Source organism: Sander vitreus, chromosome 5, assembly GCF_031162955.1.
Source record: "Sander vitreus isolate 19-12246 chromosome 5, sanVit1, whole genome shotgun sequence".
Lineage (NCBI taxonomy): Eukaryota > Metazoa > Chordata > Actinopteri > Perciformes > Percidae > Sander > Sander vitreus.
Window position 1 is genome coordinate 33252232 of NC_135859.1, and position 23588 is coordinate 33275819.

Below are 23588 nucleotides of genomic sequence, written 5' to 3' on the forward strand. Positions count from 1 at the left end.
GCGCTACTCTATTGGCTGTAAATAAGTCACTCCTTCTCAAACGTCAGGCAGGGGCGGGGCATGTTAAAGCCACATTTATGCATACTGCTGAGTGTAGTGTAGTGTAGTGTATGCAATAGGTTTCCACGCCGGTTATAGCAAAGCCGTAAAAAATATTAGGTTTAGCTATTAATTTATTGAATTCAGGAGTTAGTTAACGTGCCGAACAACAGAAAAAACGGAGTAGCTGAATGTTAATGACAAGTAAACTCGAAAAGTGAAAACATGGAGAAGTAGTAAAGGCTAAATGCCACTGAATAGCCCTGAAATACGTCTCCACATTAGGAACACTTTACTAACAGTACCATAGTGAGTATAACAGCGTATTGTATGTGTTGGTGAGTCTCTGATGTAATATTTCAATGTTGACCAACGCTTCATAGTAGGCAAAGTTAGGCAAAAGGCGATGAGAGCTATGTTACATGAACTTGTTGTGTCCACACGTGTTGGACAGTGGAGTTGATTGAAGACGTGTGGACTCTGTGCTGCAGGTACAGAGGAGGCTCGCAGCCATGGCAGGCAAGGGTCGTGGAGTGGCTGCCTTCACCTTCAACATTGAGGCTCTGGGCATCGGCAGGGGCAGCATGCCAGAAGCCAGGGTGGGGCCCAGCCCGCTGTTTCCAGTAAGTACCGAACACACACACACACACACACACACACACACACACACACACACACACACACACACACACACAAATGCAAAGATCCAACGATGACATATCACATTGCAGTATATTACAATGCTCTCCTGTGGTCATCCCCACTTTGGCCACTCACCCACTTCTCTACACATTACATACTTATAATTCCAATATGCATCTTGCACACTACTTTGCACTATTACTTTTTGCACTTTACATCCCACTCCATGTGTACTTGTCTTGATATTATGTCTTATTTGTATATTATGTTGATATGTGCCTATATGTATATTGTTGTCTCTATTGTACAGTATGTGTCTATATTACTGTTTGTCTACTGAATGTTAACTGCTACTGTATGAATGTATAGAGACCGACGTCAAATTCCTTGTGTATGTAAGTATACTTGGTCAATGAAACAGATTCTGAATTCTGAATCACCAATAAGTCCTCAAAGGGTTGTATGGCACAACCTTTGAGGGATGGTGGAATTTAAAGTATTTGATGACCATTCAGAGAAACATAAGCATGACATTTCAAAAGTAGACTTGTGTAAAGAAAACGTGTAGGCTTCATTATGATTTATTTAAACTAAAGTACAAGCTATGAACAATGATGTATTTGCATATATAAAATATAAAAGTATTATTTGTCATGGTAATGTTGAGAGCTTGCATCTGTTTAAAAGCAGTGTCCCATCAAGGGCCTCTTCCTAGAGCTGTGGTTCCAAAAGTGGGGTACAGGGACCCCCAAGGGTCCTTGAGAGGGTTCCAGGGGTGAATAACTTATTTTCACTATAGTTTTATAAATAAGTAACACAATGACAGAATGTGTGATTATTTTGATCATGAGTGTCATACACTTTCTGTCATAAAACATCTAAAAGCAATCAGACAGGGGACCCTAGGACAAAATCTAATCAAATTGGGGTCTGATTTGTGTTAGTTTAGGGGTCCTTGATGTGAAAAAGTTAGGAAACCACTGTTCTAGATCATCCTCCTGTTGTAGGAGGATCATAGAGGGCAAACTATCAGTAGGATGCTGCTGGTGTTTTCTGCATAATGCTCAAATAGAGGGCCATAGGGCACACATTACATTTTGGGCCCCAATTCCACTTCATCGTACTTTCTGTGCATTGTGCATATATCCTCTTGAATTCAGGTCCCCTTTTGAGTACATTACACATGACACTTTGATTATATTTTGCACACAGACCCAGAGACCAACCAATTTACTACAAACCACCTGACACACCTGAGGCTTTTGAAGGCTCCCGGGGGTCAGTTTGCCCCGTTGGATTTGAAGCCTTGCTTTGTATTTGATACCCGTGTCCGCTTGCTTAGGCTGAAAGACCACAGCGGATATACGTTCAGGATGTTCTGTGGCCGTTTATTTACACACAATTTGGAGTGCAAAGTGTGTAATATAATATATAATAACGCAATGAGTTTATTTTTCAAGCTGAGCACTTCAGTGACCTTTGTTCTTGACTGACAGTTTGTACATGTCGCAAGTCCCCGTGTCATCTGAACACCAATTTTAATAATCATTAATTCATCATATATATCATATCATTCATTAGTCTGCCAATATTTTAAGGTAGCTTTTTCTTATTTATACAAAAGGACTGTGCATCATTACTTAGCAGGTTGGAATCCAGCCTGGGTAGCATGTTATTTGTCCTGACCTCTATTTTACTGTAATTGTAGGATCAATTTGATACTGTTACTGTACAGCATATTACTGTAAACAATGGATGTAGACTAACTTCACCAATATGTTAAGTAGAAGAAATTGAAGGTAACACTGAAACTGTATTGATAAATGTACAGATTCTCCAATATCCTGCCACATGTGCTCCATAATGTAGGAAGCAAATGTGGCTAACCTAAGGCAAACCGATTTAGAATCGAAATCGCAATATGGACTAGTGCAATATATATAAATCACAGGGAGAGGCAATATTTGGTAAAGGCAAAATATGTGTCAAAACCTTCTGAATGAAGTATTGTGGTGCTGCAGAGACATCCCCGGCCTACAAATCCTATCCTACAGACTAAAGAAAAAAAATAAATAATCTTTGTTTGGTACAGACCCTCGCAAAAATCACACTTTAATCATTTAAATTTATTTTTTATTTAAATTTTTTTTTTCAATGATAATTCCCTCCAATATCGTGAATCATATCGCAATCACAACATCAGTCAAAATAATCGCAATTACATATTTTCCTAATATCGTGCCGCCCTAAACAGATTTTTGAACTGCTATTATCTCCCTTCCGCTATCTCTCCTCCTCCAGAACACAGACTTTAAGCCGGTGCCTCTGAAAGCTGGGGAGGATGAGGACTACATGCTGGCCTTAAAACAGGAGATGAGGGGAACGATGCAGCAGCTACCACATAACATCAAGCCTCAGTCCAATAAAGCAGGTGAGGAGGAGAGTAGTGCATTAGAAACCCGACATCTTATAGAAATGCTACGGCGGGACAATTGGTTGCTGTGAGGGGAGATAATGCAGCACTTAGGAACTGAGGCATTTCATTTAGGGTCATGTCTGGGAAAGAGAGAGAGAGGCATATTTATTGCAGACTATTGAGTTACAGCTGCTGCCTCTCCCAGCAGTTGTTTGTGATTTCTACAGTCTGGCCTGATATGGTCTTTTAGATTTCCCTGTTGATACACTCATGGTTCTGATAAACTGCTGAATGTGATGTGAAGGTGAATCGCGGCTTGTTAAAGAGTGTACTGAAGCCGAACTTTCTCTTGTTTACGTGAAACAGAAGTGGAGAGATACACGGAGAGATACCTGAAGCTAAGACAGCTAGACGATGAGAATTGGACTCCAGGTACTTGCATAACATATTGTCTTGTGATTACAGCACAAGCATTGCAGCAACAACAACCAAAAAGGAAAATAATGGCAATACTATTCTTGATATTTTAGACTGGAACCTCCTCCCAAAAGAATTGATGCCCCAAAAGAAAAAACCTCGCGCTAAACCAGGTATGTTAAAGCTATTATGCATGTAATGAGATTCCATCCTGGGGGCGCAAGAATAAAGACAAAATGCTTAAATCCAACAGACGCAAAGAAGAAAACTGTGAAGATATCGCGCAAAGAGACAGAGGCTATGCTGACTAAATTAGATGTAAGCTTTTCTTCACTTGTTTGTTCTGTGTTAAACTGCTGAGCATTACATGGACTGTTCATTTTCTCTTGATGCGATTTATCAAGTACTCATTAGGGCTGGACAATATATCGCTATTATATTGATATCGTGATACGAGACTGGATATCGTCTTAGATTTTGGATATCGTAATATGACATAAGTGTTGTCTTTTACTGGTTTTAAAGGCTGCATTACAGTAAAGTGATGTACTTTTCTGAACTTACCAGACTGTTCTAGCTGTTCTATTATTTGCCTTTTCCCCACTTAGACATTATGTCCACCTTACTGATGATTATTTATCTAAAATCTAAAAGTGTGAAGATATTTTGTTAAAGCGCCAATTGTCAACCCTAGAATATCGCCGCAATATTGATATCGAGGTATTTGGTCAAGAATATCGTGACCTCTGATTTTCTCCCTATCGCCCAGTCCTAGTACTCAGTCAAGTTGGTGCAGTTTATGAGTCGAGGATGTGTACATACATAAGAACTGTGTCCTTCGGAGTAATTAAATCTATGTCCATATATCAGGAACTGGAAAAGAAAGACGGGAACCCTGAAAAATCCGACGATGAAACGGAAAAGAAAAAAGGGAATGACGAAGAGGAAGAAGAAGAAATCGAAGCGGAAGAATATGACGAAGAGGATATTGAAGAGGTTGATTACAAATCATAACATGAAACCGTTATCGTCCAATTACCTAAACACAAATTGAACGTGGTCAGTATGTAAAAAGCAGAGTTCATTTGACTTCATCCGTTTCCTTTTGTTTCTCTGTAGGAAAACGACTACATTGACAGCTATTTTGACAATGGCGAAGATTTTGGCGCGGGCAGTGATGACAATATGGACGCAGAGGCAACATACTGACACCGACTCATCCACGCAAACTCACCTGTGAAGTAAACGATCACGTGATTGTTTCTATTGGTTAAATATTGTAGATAAGTTGGGGATGCTGTTTAGCAGAGTGCTAGTTTTTGGTTTGCTTTATTTTGTGTGATTTTTTGAGAGGCGAGCTTTCCTTTTAAAGACTTTTGTAAATAAGAAATGCCAAACTACGTGCACACTGGCAATAATTTATTCAAAATAGATGTATTTATTTTCCAGCCTGTGGCACATTTCCACAGGTTGAAAGGCACATACTGTCAACATGAAATGCTTTTTCAGAAAGTATCAAGTGAACACAGTGATAAAATAAAAGGGCTATATAATTACAAGAATGGTCATTGTGGGAATAATGTGCATTTCCCATTTTCCTCACAGCTCTGTTTGTTTTTTTTATGAAAAAAAAAAATATTCAAGCAACTTTCATGGAAATTTAACTGGTACTTCCCAATGCTGAGGGTGTAAGTAAAGACTAAATGCTCAATAGACTTGAATTAAATTAACTATATTAAACTCAACGGTAGCAATCATACTTTCCCAGCAAATGGCGTTGGAAAATCCACTATTTCTAACATGGCAAAATATTCAGTTGGACCAAACTGCTTTAAAAACCAAATCCACAGAATGAATGACTCTCTTCCATCGCTGAGTAACCAGAAATGGGTTAAGTGTGTTGCTGTCTGTTCCGGTTTGTTTTTGAACTCGTTGGATACAGTTTGTATGTAGCTTACTAAGAATACCAGCAGCATAGAAACATCACCTCAATTGTACTGGCCACACTGAGAACTCAGTCAAGGATGACGTGTTGTTTTTAGCCCATCAATCGTCCTTGTTGAAAAGCACACAACTGTAAAGGGATGACTGTGGCCACACCCTAATTCCTAGTTTTTCAACCATAGAAAAATTCTCATTATTAAAAAAAAAAAAAAAAATCTGTCTGTCGGACAGATTGCATTGATGTATTAAGTCTATAAAAACTACTTGACAATGGGAACATCCACCCAGTTTTATTAGATCTCTGAGTTAGCAACACATTTGTATGTAAAGTTATAATCCCTGTTACGTTTTCTCGTGACCTGGGTGTTCACCGTCTCCTGCTTTGGCCACAGCTAGTCCCTGTGGATCTTCATTACCCACGTTTCCAGCCCCTGCGTTGTCGTCTTCTCTAACATGAAGGCCTGCATTATTGCCATGGTGATGTCCGTGAGGCGTGATGTGAGGAGATGGTGTGGGAACGCTGTGATGGCTGACTTCAGCTTTCATGAGAACCTCGTAGTACAGCAGATAAAACACAGGTGTGACGATTCCCACGACCAGCATGATGGCCACAGCCGTCCACCATCTCATGCCCCAGTCTGCCCCGTAATAAGGGTCCTTTTTCTGCACCGGTTTGTACTCCACTTCCCCTAGCAGTGGCTGCTGCTGCTGTAGCGTTAAGGAGGACACAACCTCGTTCAGGCTGCTTCGAGACGGCCCTGTGGACTTCACCAGCCGCTCAATGTCCTTGTCCTTCTCCAGGAGGAATCCCTCCACGCTGTCAGTGGAAGAGGAAGAGTCTGTGGAGAAGTCAGAAGGGAGGGAGGCGCCGGGTGAGATCTGGGACAGGCGCCTGGTACCTGAGGGGGACGCAGATTTGAGAGGCCCGGTGCTGTGAGTCTCCGTGAGGACACTAAAGCGCCTCACAGGAATCTTGACCGACCGCAGGGCAAAGAAGTCCTGCTCTGTCAAGAAGTTGTTGGCCCGCTTGATATCAGCCACCTAGGACATACACGGAAGAAAGATTCATTTATGATGCTGCTTACAGACACAAACTACGATGGTACATTTACATTGCTACGTTTTGGTCTGAAAACAAATCTTTTGCTACGTTTGCACCTCGCATTCACACCGCTCTGGCGTTTCAGAGCCTCTAAACCGGAGAAATTTGAAAACCCCTCTGACCCCGTTTCGGTTTGGACTCTCCAGGGTTGTGTTGCAGTCTCAACGGCCGCAAACGGAGACCTTTGGCAACACCGACACTGACGCAGACATTTCGCTGCCTGATTGGGTCTCATCCAAGCATCAGGCTGCCTCCCGTTTACCTCGGAACGCGCATGCCCAGTATTCGAGAACGACGCTGAGATATGCGGCTTGGGCGTGTTAGTTTAAACTGAGATTAGTTCTTCTACTGGAGCTAAAAACGCTTGCGATCACTTTTGGCTCAAAAACGTCGCTTAAAAAACCAAAACGTGGCAATGTAAATGTGGTTTGAATATTCTGGATTCTGAATGCAGGAAATAATCCAAATGATCAAATACAAGAAAAGTAAAGCTACCTGAATTAACACACAAGCGTAATGCATATTGTCCATATGATTATGGTGGAAATATACAGATATACAGAGGGTATGCAATGACAGTTTATTAGAAAATGAACCATATTATTAAGGAGCTGTTATATATAGTGTTCTGACGTCTCTAATCTGACCCAATCAAATAACTTGTTCTAAACAAATGGTTTTGTTGTATGCTACAGTACGAGTCATAAGCTGAACCCTTGCAGTTAGTACAGCTGTGTCATTTAACAGCCAAAAACATTATTAGCCTGCCCATATTGTACACTTGTGTTTATCTGATGAGAGATTATTTAGATAATTAATATTATTTTTGGGGCCTTTTAGGCCTTTATTTCCGACATGACAGCTTAGACTTAAAAAGGGGAGAGGGGGGGAGAAATGACAGGTCGGAGTTGAACCTGCGGCCGCTGCATCGAGGACTAAGCCTCTTTATACGGGCGTGCGCTCTACCAGGTGAGCTACCCAGAAACCCACATTTAGATATTGAAGGGAATATCTATATTCCCTACTACATTTAAACCGGTTTATTTATTTATTTTTTGGCCCGTCAGAGGCAACTGAAACAAGTTGTGAACACAAAATTGACATAATTATCACCTTTAAAGTGGATATGGCAAACTTGTTAGCAAACAGTTACTTATTTACACACCCAGCAGTTACGGAGCAACATTATCAATCATTTGGAGTCGTGTTTCTGGCCACCTGACAAATCTTATGTCCAATATTCAGTTACTTTTTAGCTCTGTTTTGATCTCTACCAAAACTTGGTGGAAATATCTGGCTCTTTACCTGCTAAATGTTCCACTATGTTTAACGGCTAGTTGCTAACTGCGTCTGCTGTGTATACAGCACGTAGAATACGATGGGTTATTATAGCCATTTCGCTGAAAACAGCTGCCTGCTGAGGCGGACAAACAACGCTGTAAGAGCTGTGAGAGTGAACCAAAATGGCAAGTTGCGGGCCTTACAGCCAAACAATGAGCGGAAACTCGCCATAAAGCTCAGTGAAGTTGAAGAGAGCTGCAGATTTGGGTGATAACTCTCTGTGGGTGCATTTCACATTGTCATTTGATTCAGTATTTTTTTTATATATATAAAAAATTTACATTTTGTAAAATGGAAACCATCTACTCTCCTTAGTCGTTACTAGAGGGTAGTTCAGTCTTGCAGGAATATGAATAGAAACATGGTGTTTCTAAGTATTGCATTGTACTTTGCTGATGTAAAGGAAAAGGTGGATTCATTTCTGAGACTGTGGCCAAAACTGGAAATTAACAATGAGATTGTTAAGAACATTTTTTTGTACATTTTCCACTTAAAATCATAAAATACAGTAACAACGGTACAAAAAAAGACATTCTAACAATGTTCAGTCTAGACCTAGATAATTAGAACGCTTCATCTCTCTTATTGTACACTGATACAGTACATCGTTTGACTGTTGGTTAGATAGATAGAAGTAGTGAACTCGAAGATGGCAGTTGGGACCCGTAACTAGAGGGCATTGGGGGTGTGAATCTCCACTGGTCTCACGATTCGATTACGATTATCCTGTCAACAATTCAAATCGATATCACGATGCATCACTTTCTCAATATTAATATATATTGCTACACAAGGTTTTCATCAACAAATTCAAGCATATATATATATATATATATATATATATATATATATATATATATATATATATATATATATATATATATATATATATATATATATATATATATATATACATACATACTAACACACACTAATATATATATACACACACATTTTTAAATCTGCTCTGAAAAAAAGACAGTTCCTGAATGTAGCGGAGTCTGAACACAGCAGACAAAGGGCAAACCGGAAAATCAACAAGCAACATCAGTAGGCTATAATCGATTATGGTCTGTCACTGTATTAATGAAGAATCGTCCACATCGCGGTGCATCGATGTGATGATTCATTTCAACACCCCTAGTGGGCATGTCATGTTTTATAGTTCTACAGACTAACCGGTTAGTTAATTCATCTGAAACTAATGATTGAAAACAATAACTGTTAGTTGCAGCCCTAATGGTGTAAAGGGCCAACAACGGTTGTGTAATGCGTGTTATGTAAGAAGAAAGAAGACAGTCTATTTTAACACGAAAATGAACAAGGAGTTGAGTGGGTACTCTTAAAAGGAGATGAAGAAAGAAATACAGACCGACCGACAGAAAAAGAGAGAGAGAGAGACACACACACACACACACACACACACACACACACACACACACACACACACACACACACACACACACACACACACACACACACGTACACGTGTCTGTGCACAAACGTACTGAGCAATGGTACTGCAGGGCAATGCTGTTCAGGGTGTCACCCTCCTGGATATCTCTGGCCAGGTAGACAATATCGTCCATCCTCTCTCTGGAGGTGCTCCTCCGCAGCCTCTCTCTGCCGCGTGGCCGCAGCTCATAACTCTCCCCATCCTCTTCTGACAGGTCGTTCTCTGAGCCATTGTTTCCAAACAGATAGGCATGGCCGCCATTTGCAGGCTGCACCATGGTGGCTGACTGGAACCCATAGTGCTGGCTTACACTGGACATTTTCTTCTTCACTGTATTGGGAAAACCAGAGACAGGCTTAAGTGCAAAATACCAACAAGGTATGCTTTACTTTAGTTTTCCTTTAAACAAGGAACATGTGTTTGAGCTGGGCAATATATCGATATTATATCAATATTGCGATATGAGACTAGATATTATATACATATATTGTATTATATACAATATAAGTGTTGTCTTTTCCTGGTTTTAAAGGCTGCATTACAGTAAAGTGATGCCATTTTCTGAACTTACCAGACTGTTGTAACTGTTCTATTATTTGCCGTTACCCACTTAGTCATTATATCCACATTACTGATGATTATTTATCAAAATCTCATTGTGTCAATATTTTGTGAAAGCACCAATAGTCAACACTACAATATCGTTGTGGTATCGATAGAGGCATTTGGTCAAAAATATTGTGATATTTGATTCACAGCCCTAGGAACCATTCCTGCTGCCAGTGTCAATATCCCACATCCTATATAATTAAACTATATATACACACCAAATGACTGTAAATGAAAACTGGCCTATGTGAACGTTACGACACCATATACAACCATGCATGTCTTTCTCTGAAAACTTCAATAAACTAGGTAGCAGTGGACTTCTCTTACACTAATTATAAGTTTCTAACGTTGTTCAAGCATGCTAAACAAACGACTAAAGTCCATCTCTCTGACAGACCAACTAGATAAGATTTGGGGCTCTTCCAGTTCGATAAGCGACGTTACGGGCAGTACGCTGAATCGTCAAGATATCAATGTCCTTGAGAACATGAGAACATCCCTAGGTAATGCGATATTTGTCAGATAGCGTTACCTAGCTATTCCCCTATCACAGCTTTGATGTGCTGCTATCAATTAAGCAGACTTCATTCGAACTTGAGATTACTACTTTAAACGTGAGGTAATGTTAGCAGCTAGCAATCTAAGGTGTTGACTATATGTACACCTACACTTATCTTCTTTATCAATCACGCAGGGGTGCGATTAACAAGCTAACGTTACTGTGGCTAAAATTCCAGGTTAGCTAGCTAGCTTCTTTTTTTACTAAGAAATTGGCTATGAAACAACATAGATAATGCTACACCTCAGTCTCTCTCACCTCACAAAAGTCCAGTCGATATTGTTGTCCAACAGGAATAACTACGTAACTTTAGAACCACCACCACCACCACCACCACCACCACCATATCAATTTGTCAACAGTTAGCAAACTGAGAACCATCTACTAGGCTAGCTAACTAGCGTCCACCTATGTTATGTGAATGTGACTAGTAACGTTTATACATTTCTATCGGTCAGTTGTCACATTTGATGAATAATGTATTTGGAGGAAGTCATCAACAAAAACATTTACCTGACAAAGTGAACACCGATCAATCAGTTGACCTGAATAATATCCATACTTCCACGGGATTATTTTCGGTCTCACCTTCCCTTCGATTAGTTGTCTTGTCTAACTGCCCACGCCACGTCCACAGAATGTTTACGTAATGACGTTTCAACTGACGACTCCAACACATCGCGAGATGGCGCTAAAATGTCAATGGTGGAATCCTGGGAACAGACAACTGAGCCAATATTTTGGATTTAAGTTATTAGTGTCGGATTATATTATTCAGACAGATGTAGCTATATATATATATATATATATATATATATATATATATATATATATATATATATATATATATATATATATATATATATATATATATATACCATACCCGTATCATCTAATTGGTTTCCGTTTACCTAAACTAGCTAACTGCCCTGTTATTTAAAATACAACGTATCCAGCCAGTAGAAAATAGGCTAATTAACGTTTGAGTCTATGGAGGACATGCAGGGTAAACTCAATTTACGTTAGCTTAACCAACTTTAGCGTCAGCTAAATTCACTTTAAAATATAGGAGTAAATTGTATCAAAGTATTTTCTAAATGATATGTAAAGATAGCACTGCCCTCATGGCATTTAGTTGAGGACATATTTAGCGTTAACGTTATACTTTAATTTATAAATCAGCGAACAACATGCTAGGCTACGTCGGTAAGCATGCAAGAGGCATTTTGCATAAAACTACATGTGTGTCAGATTTTATGTTTCTTATGAAGAAGTACACATTTGCAAAGTTTATGTGTAGTGAGTACAAGAGAGTGGAGAGTAAATTAGCCCCAACAAGACTGCTGCTCGGGGGCTCTATGCCTGTTCGGGTCACAGGGTGGAGCTGTCCACCACCACACCGAGCACCCATGAGACAAAAATGGGATTAAAACATGTCTCATTAGGCAGCGACCGGGAGACGAGCTGGAGTCCCTGAGTAGCTGCAAACTAATCTTTCTGTTGGAACAGTGAGTCGTGTGTGTACAGTAGCAGCAGCTCTCACATGGTTGCCGGAGGACGGAGCTGCGTGTAGAGAGAGGAGAAGGTCCTGAACAGACCGAGGAACCGCTCCGTCTCTGCTATTTCTCCCGGCTTCTCCAGTCCCGTTAGATGACATACGCGCTTCACCCCACGTTGTTCACCGGGATCCCAAAGCTGCCAAAGGAAAAAAAACAAAAAAAAAACGAGTTCAGTTCTTAGTAAACAATACAACATGATGCAGTTATTATTGGCTGCTGTTTGAGAAGAGAAGGAGCCGAAGACTCTGAAAAGCACTCATCGATGTTATCCTCAGCAGTAAACACATTATAGTAATTTATCTTTGGACAGAGAGAGAGAGCCCAAGCAAGGTGTCAGGTAAGTTGGAATGAATGATCTTATGTCTCTTTTCAAATACGCTTTTGTTTGTCATTGTGACTGTGAGCAGTAGCCTACAGCGGCCAGCAAAACTTTGCTGGATAATTTCATAGAAAGAAGATGCAAGATGACATCTCTTTGTGACACATGGCTATACCGTCTCTAGGACAATGCAAACGCCTCGGATTTATTTTTCAGTTAATGTGTCAGTAATGATTGGTGACTCCAGGCGTTATTGCCAGTGGTAGATTAATAGCGCACAGAATAAAGGAAACAAATGAGTAGCGATACTCCTCATCAATTATGCCAGACAGCTCAAGCAGACATATTGTATAACGCTATAAGAAAACGATTAAAAGTGGTTGGCCACTGCTAATTTCTTTTTGCATTGTGCCAAGAAAATCCCCCGCGGAGCAGCTAATAAAATTGAAAAGCCTAAATATTGATTCAGCGCAATCAGTAAATGAATGGCCGGGCAGCCCATTGAGGACGGAGACAAACGCTTCCATGGTTACATCCAGGATCTCCAGTGTGATTACTGCGCTTTGTGTGGGGTTTCTCTCTCCCACTGAAAATAAAACAACAATTCAGGGGGAACTGCCACACATGGTGAGCTGGAGACCCTCTCATAAAGGCTCCGTTGACTAATCTATATAGGCTAGGCTTAACTCGGGCCATAAGTAATCTTGGCACACTTAAAGTTGCGCACATGTGCTGTTACTATTAAATCAACGATTGGTGCCTGTAGCCTCATTGTGCTGCTGCTTCTTTGCGTATTTTACGCAGATGTGCAGGCTTCATAGTTTACACCAGTTGATGGGGTGGGGGGTGGTTGTGGTGGTGGTTGGGGGGGGGGGGGTGTTTCAGTCCTTGAATAATTGAATATGTCCACTTTATCTGTTATCTATTTGACATGATGTCATCTTGGTGCGTCCCTTGCAAATCTCTTTTGTTGCCTCCTCTGCGGTGCCTCAGCCCGAGTTAAATCCTTTTTCTCACTGGGGAGGAAGGGAGGGAGCTGCTTCTGTATCCATTCAGCACTTACACCTGCTCTTCCTCAGCGCCAACCCTTCACTGTTAACTGTTTCTGGAATGTATCTTTGTATAAAAGGGTGGCATTATTGAATCTCCCCGACCCCCCTTTGTTTGTATATAAGCAGCAATAACTTGCCATGAAATCTTTCACACATTTTATCCCCACTCAAGCCTACAATCTCTATTTCCATCATCCCAAACCCACAGGGTCACAGTCTGTTGGTCTGTTGTTGTTTTTTTTTTGTGTAGATTTAGATCCCATAGGATCACACTTGCTCAGAGCTCAGGTCCTTTGTTTGTCAGCGTTTATGTCATCGCCTGGCAGGGGTCAGCCCCCAGTCGCCTGTATGAGGGTCTGAATGTGATTCACTGGGCGGAAACTGTTTTACTGCCTGCCTCTCTCTCCTTCTGTCTCACGCCTCTAATGGCCGCACAGTACAAAAGGGGACAGTGCCATAAACAGGGCCGCTTCATTGATGAAAGGTGCTGGAGTGTTGCACATTGCGGACAGGATGAGATTGATGTTTGCTGCGGATGAGAAGGGCTTGCGTTGCCAGTGTGTGGGGATGGAGGGAAATAGTAAATGAAGGCACAGCTCTACATACACTTAACTGCCCTGCAACAGGCTGACTGGGACCGCCTCCGCTGATCCGTTCACCCATGGATCTCTGTTGGGGGCAAGACTTGTAAATTATGTCTTTATCTGTTGAATGACGGACATTTATAAAGTTGAATTGGAACTATGCATGCCTTTACTGTATATATATATATATATATATACTCCATAAATACAGATATTCATGATTTATTTTGTGATCTACAGCAGTTCCAAATTACTTCCTAGACATCTCTGCAAAAGTTATATTGAAACACAAGTTGTTCAGTTGTTTTTGTACGTTATTTTTCTGCAGCTAACAATATCCTTTTTTAAAGTGTTCATATTATGATTTTGCCGTTTTCCCTTTCCTTTATTGTGTAATATATCTTTTTTGTGCATGTTATAGGTTTACAAAGTGAAAAAGCCCAAAGTCCACCCCAAAGGGACTTACCATCTCCAACAGAAAACACTGTTCACAAACTGCTCCAAACAGCTCTATTGTAGTCCAGCCTTTACTTCAGAGACAAACGTGGTCACTTTGTAACACACGTTACAATGCTCGCCTAGCTGCTAGCGTGGCACGCCCTCATACTCTGCTTCTGACTGGCTAGTAGTCCTTACCTAGGTACTGCGCATGTGTGACTCCCAACAAAGATGGAACAGAAGTGAGATGTCTCACTCTGTAGCTAAGTGAAAAGAGGAGCTGCAGCAATGTGCAGTACAACAAAAATATGGTGTTTTTTGAAAACCATGTACCATGTAAACCTATTCTGATATAACCTCTAAATACAATTATGAACCTGAAAATTAGCATAATATGAGCATTTTAATAATCAAGTGAAATTGCAGCCCTGCAGGGAACTATTTCATTTTTTTTTTTTTTATAGCACATGGTATTACAGGTAAACACAATGAAAAAGGTTATACATGTCTTCCCCTCGGTGAGTATTCTACATTTTTTACGATGTGGGAAGAGAAAACCAGCAGACCTCATACACCTCTCATTAGTTATGGTCTGGTTTTCATTTCCACACCTTTAGAGGATAAAATGTTGCACCTACGATGTTACCTCTTCTCCCTCCAATTACCATTTCCCTCAGAGCTACCACGCAGTACAATCATTCTCAATCCTTTGGTGCAAAACAGATGTATACCTTAAATCTGCCTCTGTTTCACCATGCTGGGAGCTGACTGGGCTAACTTAATGCTTATTTGAGTTTATGAACCATGTGTTATCATTTTTAAAACAGCAAACCAAAGCTGGGAGCAATAGATTCTTAGCCATGCATTTGTGCATGCACAGTTGAGATGTGGAAGGTTTCAAGATTAGAAGGTTTATTATTATTATTATTTGCCATTTTACAACACAGGGTTGCACAACGAATAATACACATAAAGTGCATCATATTTAACTTTAATTTAACTTGAGCTAAAACAAAACAATATGACCGGTTTGTAAAAGGAGAAGACATAGGGGAGCTGCTGCTGTGATACTGTCGTATCATTTTCTCTTTGTTTTTTGATTGTTGTGGTACAGCAGAGGTTGAGAGAGGGGACAGGGGGGCCGGGGTTGAAAATTGTAATTGCATGAAAAATTAATAAAAACATTGTCAAAAAAAACCCCAATACAGTTATCAATAAATCCTACCTAGAGAGATTAATATCATTAAGAACCATGATGCGAACTGGGACATAGAAACAGGTTTTTAGTGCTAGACCAGATGAAGCTTAGTTTACGTTGCATGTAGGCCTGTCACGATAACACATTTCGCTGGACGATAAATTGTCCCAGAAATTATTGCAATAAACGATAATCTTGTCGTTCTGAGACCATTTTCGTCTAATATAATGATAATGGCATAATAATGCAGGTACACATTTTCAAAGATCAATAATCAATCAATCAATCAAACGTTATTTCTATAGCACATTTCATACAAGTTAATGTAACACAATGTCCTTCGTACAAAAGCGACATAAATAGTACTTTGTTACAGAATAAAATATAAAAAACATGTTTCGAACACGCACGAATCGTACCCATCCACACACACACACACACACACACACACACGTAAATGTAAACTTTTATTTCTAAAGAATATTTAACACCGGAACTGGAAGACATTTTAAATATCCACAATAAACGAACAAAACAACCAAAAACAATAAATAAAATGGACTCTCAGTCTCTGTTAACAAAAAATACACTGGAATAAAAACCAAACACAATCCATTTGGAAAATGGAATTTTTTCCTGCTGCGATAATTTCCATTTAAAAATGTATTACAAAATACTCATTTTTATTTATCATGCGATTAATTGATTTATTGCATATTGTGACAGGCCTAGTTGCATGTGCTAATTTCTAATAGAGCTGCAAAGATTAGTTGTCAAATATTAAAGTAATCGCCAACTATTTTGATAATCGATTATTAGGTGTCTAGGGCTGGGCAATATATCGATATTAAAATCGATATCGGGATATGAGACTAGATATGGTCTTAGATTTTGGATATCGTAATATCGTAAATGGCTTAAGTATTTTCTTTTTCCCTGGTTTTAAAGGCTGCATTACAGTAAAGTGATGTCATTTTTTGTGTTACCAGACTGTTCTAGGTCTTCTATTATTTTTACCCTTACCCACTTAGTCATTATATCTACATTACTGAAGATTATTTATCTTGAATCTCATTGTGAAGATATTAATTGTCAACCCTAGAATATCGCCACAATGTCGACATTGAGGTATTAGGACGAGAATATCGCGATATCTGATTTTCTCCATATCGCCCAGCCCTGTTTGAGTCCTTTATTATGAAAAAGTCAAAATTCTCCAAAACAAGACATTTGAGGACGTCACCTTGGGCTTTGGGAAAAAATAATTACGACAGATTAATTGACAATGAAAATCCTCGCTAGTTGCAGCCCTAATTTCTAATAGACATTCAGTATGTTCCTAACTGTAAGACAGGAACTATGCTGTGTGTGTACTTATAATGTACATACTGTACACGTCTTCCTGCAAAACATGTCTGGAAACCTTGAAAAAGTTGATTTTAGATTCAGCGAGTGGACAAATTCAAGTCGTTAACATGTCTCTGTCAACGTTCTTTGGGAGTTGAATACTTTGTTTTTAACAATCATTCGACAGCTCATGCTTACGCACAGGAGACGGTGTCATGTTTTAGAAGTTGTTGTCCTTGGAGCAGAGGGACAGGATAGTGGTGGGCCCTCCGAGATGGCCAACAATCCTGAGGTCTCTTTAGTGGGCCTGACCAACCGCATATTGTTCCCGGTGCGAGGACGCTGGTACGGTCGCTGGAGCAAACCCTCGGCCATGACCTCGCTGTCAACTCTCATAATTGTACTTTTATACATAACACACATGTTTTTATATCTTACGCTCTGTAGGGGCGATGAGGTGCCCTCCCACAGCTGCCCGGCATCTCCATTGGAGTATTAAACTTGAACTCTGACCTCTTGTGATGTCACTACAGCCGGTGGCCTCAGATAGGTCAGCCTGCTGTGCTGAGTGTAATGCATGACCAGTTTCTCTATTAGGTTTAACCATACTCATTGAAAAAGAACACCACAAATATTTAAATTAATCCATAACAGTCAAACAACATTTCTAATATTTTTTGTAATATGTTCAATTCGCCACATTTTTTTGTAATTGCATTTAAATCCAGTTAAACTAAAGCAGCTATGTTTCATTTCAACTTGCAAACTGCATGGAAAATCAGCGCAGGAAGCGCACAGAGCAACATCCTTTACTCAAATGTCAAAACAATGAAAAGTACAAGAATGTTTAGGAAGGTTGTTTCTTCTGGCTCACATTAGCTTGGCTAGACTCTGTCCAAATTAAATTAAGTCTCAAGGACTGTTGAAAGCAGGAATCTTTTTCTTTTCTTTTTTTTTTTGGAACATTGAATGACTTATTATCCCGAAGCAATAAACCAGCTCCGCAGCCTTATTTGATGATAAATGAACACACTCTTTGGTTGCTCTTCGCTGATCCCATTCTTTAAACGTGCGGACCCCCACATGGGTCCCTCTGTACCGACCATAAATCCCCATGAGTTCCACCCCTCGCCTAGATGTTTTTGTGGGAGCCACGTGGAACACATCCCATGGTGGCCCCCGCTTCCTGTCCTAATTTAGACAGGTCAGGTTGAGCGGGTCAGGTTGAGTGGGTCACACTTTGGGTTTGGCTGGAAGGACATCATGGCTATCCATCCTTATACCCTTCTTTCTTTGTTAGTAATACAACTGCCTCTCACCAGGGTCTGTGTCTGTGTGTGTGTGTGTGTGTGTGTGTGTGTGTGTGTGTGTGTGTGTGTGTGTATGGTTACGATTCTGACGGTATGATAACCTTCAGCAAAAGTATTGCGGTATTGCAATTACAGCTTTAAAATGTATTATTTTTTTAAATGTCTGGGTAAAAAACATTTCTTTTTTCCATTGAACACAATGTATTTTATTTTATTTGATTTTTGATTTTTAACACACTGCTCACTGGCAGGGAGAGAGATTTCTAAACTGCACTTCCTGTCCTTATGTCCACTCATTAAAAAACCAGCTCATACCGTAGGAACGGCAGAAAATGTTATTGGTTTTGAAACCTTGACTTTTTCAAACCGCGGTATACCTTGAAAACGGTATCCGGCCCATGCCTAGTGTGTGTGTGTGTGTGTGTGTGTTTGTGTGTGGGTGTGGGTGTGTGGGTGTGTGGGTAAGAGAGAGAGGGGGGGTGCCTATTTAAAACATAAACCTGTTGATGTAGGTCACCGACTCTTAGATCAATCTTCTGAAACCCTCAGTTCTCTCCATTACCCTTCAACCTTATTTTCTCTGCCATCCCCCAGTGTGTGTATTATTTCATTCACACACACACACACACACACACGCATTTACGCATGCACGCACATCTCTTCCCCCCTCGATCTGCCCCATCCCTTGCACTCTCTTTCTTTTCTTTACTTTCCTTTTCTTGTCTTTCTCTGTTTATGTCTCACTTCCCTCATTGTACTGTAATGGTCATGGCAGAGGAATCCCTCAAGTGGGGGGGGGCTTGGCTGAGAGGTGGCAGGGTGTCTTTATTGTGTAAAAAGATGTATTTCTCCACTTTCTCTGGATGCCTTCCATTATAGATGATAGCTTTGTGAGTAAAACATCTCACAAGATCAGGATCACTTGGTGATAAATAGAAAAAAACACGCTGCATTTTTGCGTCTTTCATTGTGTGAAGCACTGCAGGGGAACAATGTTTCTTAGATTAGATTGAAATGCCATTCAATGCAAGATAAGATACCTTTGAGATTGATGGGTGCCGTGACAGGACCTGCGCATTCTCTCACACTCCCAGTTGCATAGCAAAACAGTTGTGTGAATGAGTGGTTTTGAATCTGTGGGACAGACAACACGCTTGATGGCCAGCTAGATGAAAGCAATGTGCAGCAGCTTTTTTTTAAAATTATTATTATTCTTCTGTTTGATAATCAGGATCTGTTGACCACACTTGTTCAAGGATTTGCTTCCTTCTCAATCCTGCCATCTGGCCCTTAGTTTTCCAGAGCTGCAAATGCCTGAAAGAGGGGCTGTCCCACACCTACTGTACCAAGGATGTGTGTGCACCGTGCGTGTCCTTGTTCAGGAGTGATAGAGTAGACCCGAGGGAGAAGGAGGGAGTCTGAATAGGATGGCTTGGATTCTGTAGGAGGGCCGGCATGCCAAAAAAAGTGGGAGAAACAAAAGAATAGAGAACTGTGGCAATTTCAGAAGTGCACACAAAACACAAAAAGAAGCATGAGTGAACAAAGGCCTGCTCCTTTAAATTGTGTGCTGGTCAGTGAATCGTAAAGTCCCGCTTCTTCTCCAATGAAAATACTCCCCCTGTCCTGGGTTGCCTCTCTGTTTTGGGAACTCTTTTGAAATGCAATTAGCATTTCGTCCAGGTCCAACCAGTTACATGCAATGAAGTAATACCCTTTCTAATTTGGCCCTTTGGTCTGCGAGACTGTGGAGAGCACAACCTTATTTAATCCCCTGGAAGTGCTTTTCTGTCTGCCTCCATCACTGTGTGTCATACAGGCTAATCAGTCAGCCAATGCTCAAACTGGAAAGCGCTTCTATATTGCTCACGCACTGGTTCCTACTCAATTGGAACCACTTTCCTTTTTCTATATTCCTCGCTTCCCACTATTTCCTAAGAAGAAGAAGAAGAAAAAAAAGTCTTGTTTTTAGTTAGGGATGCGAGATGCCATTGGCTCAATTTAAGAGCAGCCGACCACGGCCGGGGGGACAATACCTCAGGAAAACTCTCCCTCTCTCTCTCTGTTTCTTTTTTTCATAGTAAAATGCACACTTGATTGGCAGCCTCTTGCCCTTCTGAAGGAGAAATGCCTGGTTGAAAAGTATCGTCTGACAATAGCTGGAAGGCTGACCTCATACATTTTTGTTCTTTAGAGAGGTATTCATTCAAGTGTTTTCTACCTCCCCTTATGTGGAATGGCATTATTTCCATCCTCATTTCCCCCAAAATCGTTCTCCGCTTCTTGTTGGACTAATAGTAGGTTTTCTGTTTTTCTCCTCAAAATAAATAGAGTTCTGTTTTGGGGTCTTGAGCTCTCCAAAATAAGCCAAGTGACTAACACAGAGTTTTTGTGTCAGATTTAATGATGTATATTTTAGCTCTACTCGCTTATTAAGTTTCTTAATTTCTTCTCCCCAACTTCTCTGCACGGCGAGAACATTCACTGATCTAAAAATACCAGAGGGAGAAACTACATGCGAAGTGCAATTATGGGCTTGTGAGTTGACCGGGCATAGCAGCCGCGGCTATACAGGGCTGAGAAAACGGACGGTGGGTGGTTTCTGTGGTAGGGCCCGGCACACATTGGGCTGGTGGCATCGCTTAGCGTGAAGTGCAGCTCAAACAGAAAACAATCCAATAAACAGCAGAGGAGGCACCATGGTTTCGGGCCAAACACATGAGACTCATAAATAAAAAAATAAAAATAAAAAAAGAGAAACATCTTGGTTGGTTGTATGCATGAAATGACACGATAGCATTATTACTTGTTTTGTGTTTTATTAGATTTGCTCAATTCAATTTTATGTTTAATGTATCAACGGATTTATTTGACCAAAATATTTTTGAGTAAGCTCTTGCATCTGCCTGCTCATATACATATCGTATTATACATTTTTCATATGTAGTCTGACCTCTGAATAATAACCTGGCCATCCAACCCCCAAGGCACTTTTCCATTTTTCCACTGTTTATATCCCAAAAGAATTGGCTTAGCAGTCACCCCATACATTACACATAAATACAGATTGATATACACGAAGGCTTATTATCACCTCCTTCTATATGCCGTTCTGCCTAACACACCATCTGCTTCTGTTTACTTATCTGTTTATCTATGTCAGTATCGGTCATACTGACTGTTTGCGTGGTCGGTATTTAGTGTGAATTTGTCCCGAGGAGACACACAAACGTTCCAAGAACACACTGTTATATTAGTTGATGTTAATGACAGAGCAGTTTCTTTTTGTGGCCAGACTGACTCCATATCACCGACTAGAGCTGTAAGATTGATGAATGAGATCCCACTGCAGGCCTCCCAGTGTCAGACAACTGGAGATCACTCTCTGTGCGTGTGTGTGTGCGTGTGTGTGTGTGTGCGTGTGTGTGCGTGCGTGTGTGTGCGTGTGCGTGTGTGTGCGTGTGTGTGCGTGTGTGTGTGTGCGTGTGCGTGTGTGTGCGTGTGTGTGTGTGTGTGTATGTGGGTGCATGTGACTAACTGCCAGATATAACCACAAGCTCTATACCAAGGGCGTCTCAGGACCAGGGAAGCCTCAGGGCAGGGATGCCTCATGGGAAAGCCCTTGATTAAAACTCTACAGACTGTTATCCCACACACCCTCGACCAAAAAGGAAGTAAGTGAATAGCTTTCCTCTTTTAAAGATGCGTAGTTTTCTCGGTGCTATAACTAGGGCCAAGGCAAAGTGCTTGGCTATGATTATAGAGGCTGGTACTTCACCTCGAGAAGCTCCCGGAGAGCTGAAGTGGCAAAAACGCGATGACAGATTCTGTCTTCAATGAGATAAAGAATGGAGGCATATTTTTTTAGTTAACAAGAAGAAATTGAACCCGTTGTTTACATGATCCTGTTTTAAATCAATCTAAAATAAAAACCATAACAGCTAGAGCATTCAATCTTTTTTTTGCAGCAGAAGGCCAAGGCTTCTGTTTTTCGTATCATTACGTTGTACACTTTTGTTTTGCAGATGAAACTATCAAAACGCCTTTACACTCTGCTCATAAAATTGAGCATTTCACAAAAACGAAAAAAAAAAATGTACATAGTTCAAATAACTTAGGGAGTGTGAAGAAATATTTTGTTCATGTTTCTACATTTAGAAATCTTTTGGATCAATATGTTTTGTGTGTTTAATACGTACAATTCGACAGTGAAAACACGTCGGATTTCTTAATTATTTTTGTTGTTGACACAATTACATTACTTTATTAATTGTTATGGTTTATTGACTTACCTAACCTTTTAGCTTTAGGTTGTACTAATTTTAGGGATATGAAGCATTTTGAAGATACTTCTAAGAAATGACATCACAATACGCAAAAATACCAATATAGGCACTGGCAGACCATTTCCATTGCAGAGTTCAAAGGGGTTAAGTCACCCACTGTAAAACATGAGCGCCTGTGACAGCTCACATGATTACATATACTTACAGGTTGTCAACAGCCCGAAACCTGACTTAACTACAGAATGGCACATGGCACGTGCTATACAGTGAATCCTGCAGTGTCACGCTTACCACCATCCTCTGACTGTTACAGTCTTGGGCATGCAGTGAATAATTGATGCCAAAGATTACGACACAGCGGCCGCTGTCAGGAGAAACCCTAGAGGCATCAGTGGGCGAGCACTGACCCCAGGAGCAGCCCTGCAACCAGACACCCTGTGTGCACCTCCGACAGGGATATCCAATAGATCAGTGTGTGTGTGTGTGTGTGTGTGTGTGTGTGTGTGTGTGTGTGTGTGTGTGTGTTAGGGCTGCATGATATGAGGAAAATATGCGATGCGCGATAACGTTGAATATCGTGATAACGATATTCCTTGCGATAAATGAACTATTATTAATTAATATTAAAATGTACTCAGTTCTGCCTTTCTGTTGCTTTCAGTATTCTTCTAAAATACAACAAATTGCCTGTTGAATTTAAAACAAATGGAAAAGGAATTTATTCCTAACATTCTTTTATTGAACAAATTCAACATTGAATTGACAATAACAGGCACCACTAAAAAAAGAATGACAGTTACCCTTTAACGTGCAGTTGTCTACTGATATTTTCTTTCAACTAACATAAAAAATCTCGTACTGTCTATTGCGTTATGTCGCAACCTTTCGCGATATGTATATATGTGTATATGTATGTGTGTGTGTGTGTGCGGTCTGTCTGCAAGGGATCTGATGTAATAGTTTTTGT

General features: G+C 40.4%; 2 protein-coding genes across 3 annotated transcripts; one reads left to right on the forward strand and one right to left on the reverse strand.

The window, feature by feature from the left end:
* Positions 1–78: 78 nt before the first annotated feature.
* On the forward strand, positions 79–4833 carry polr3g (polymerase (RNA) III (DNA directed) polypeptide G). Of its 2 annotated transcripts, none has more exons than XM_078251548.1 (8): positions 79–377; positions 531–662; positions 2983–3112; positions 3464–3529; positions 3628–3687; positions 3768–3832; positions 4385–4510; positions 4634–4833. In XM_078251548.1, the coding sequence occupies exons 2-8, from the start codon at positions 552–554 to the stop codon at positions 4721–4723; spliced, it is 648 nt and encodes a 215-aa protein (XP_078107674.1). In that variant the 5' UTR covers positions 79–377; positions 531–551; the 3' UTR covers positions 4724–4833. The 2 variants fall into 2 exon arrangements, with proteins under 2 accessions (XP_078107674.1, XP_078107673.1); XM_078251547.1 differs by having other exon boundaries at positions 79–348.
* An 87-nt stretch (positions 4834–4920) lies between these two features.
* Positions 4921–11151, reverse strand: lysmd3 (LysM, putative peptidoglycan-binding, domain containing 3). The gene is made up of 3 exons (XM_078251545.1): positions 11042–11151; positions 9410–9687; positions 4921–6499 (listed from the first exon to the last, which is right to left on the reverse strand). The coding sequence occupies exons 2-3, from the start codon at positions 9674–9676 to the stop codon at positions 5801–5803; spliced, it is 966 nt and encodes a 321-aa protein (XP_078107671.1). The 5' UTR covers positions 9677–9687; positions 11042–11151; the 3' UTR covers positions 4921–5800.
* Between the last annotated feature and the right edge of the window lie 12437 nt (positions 11152–23588).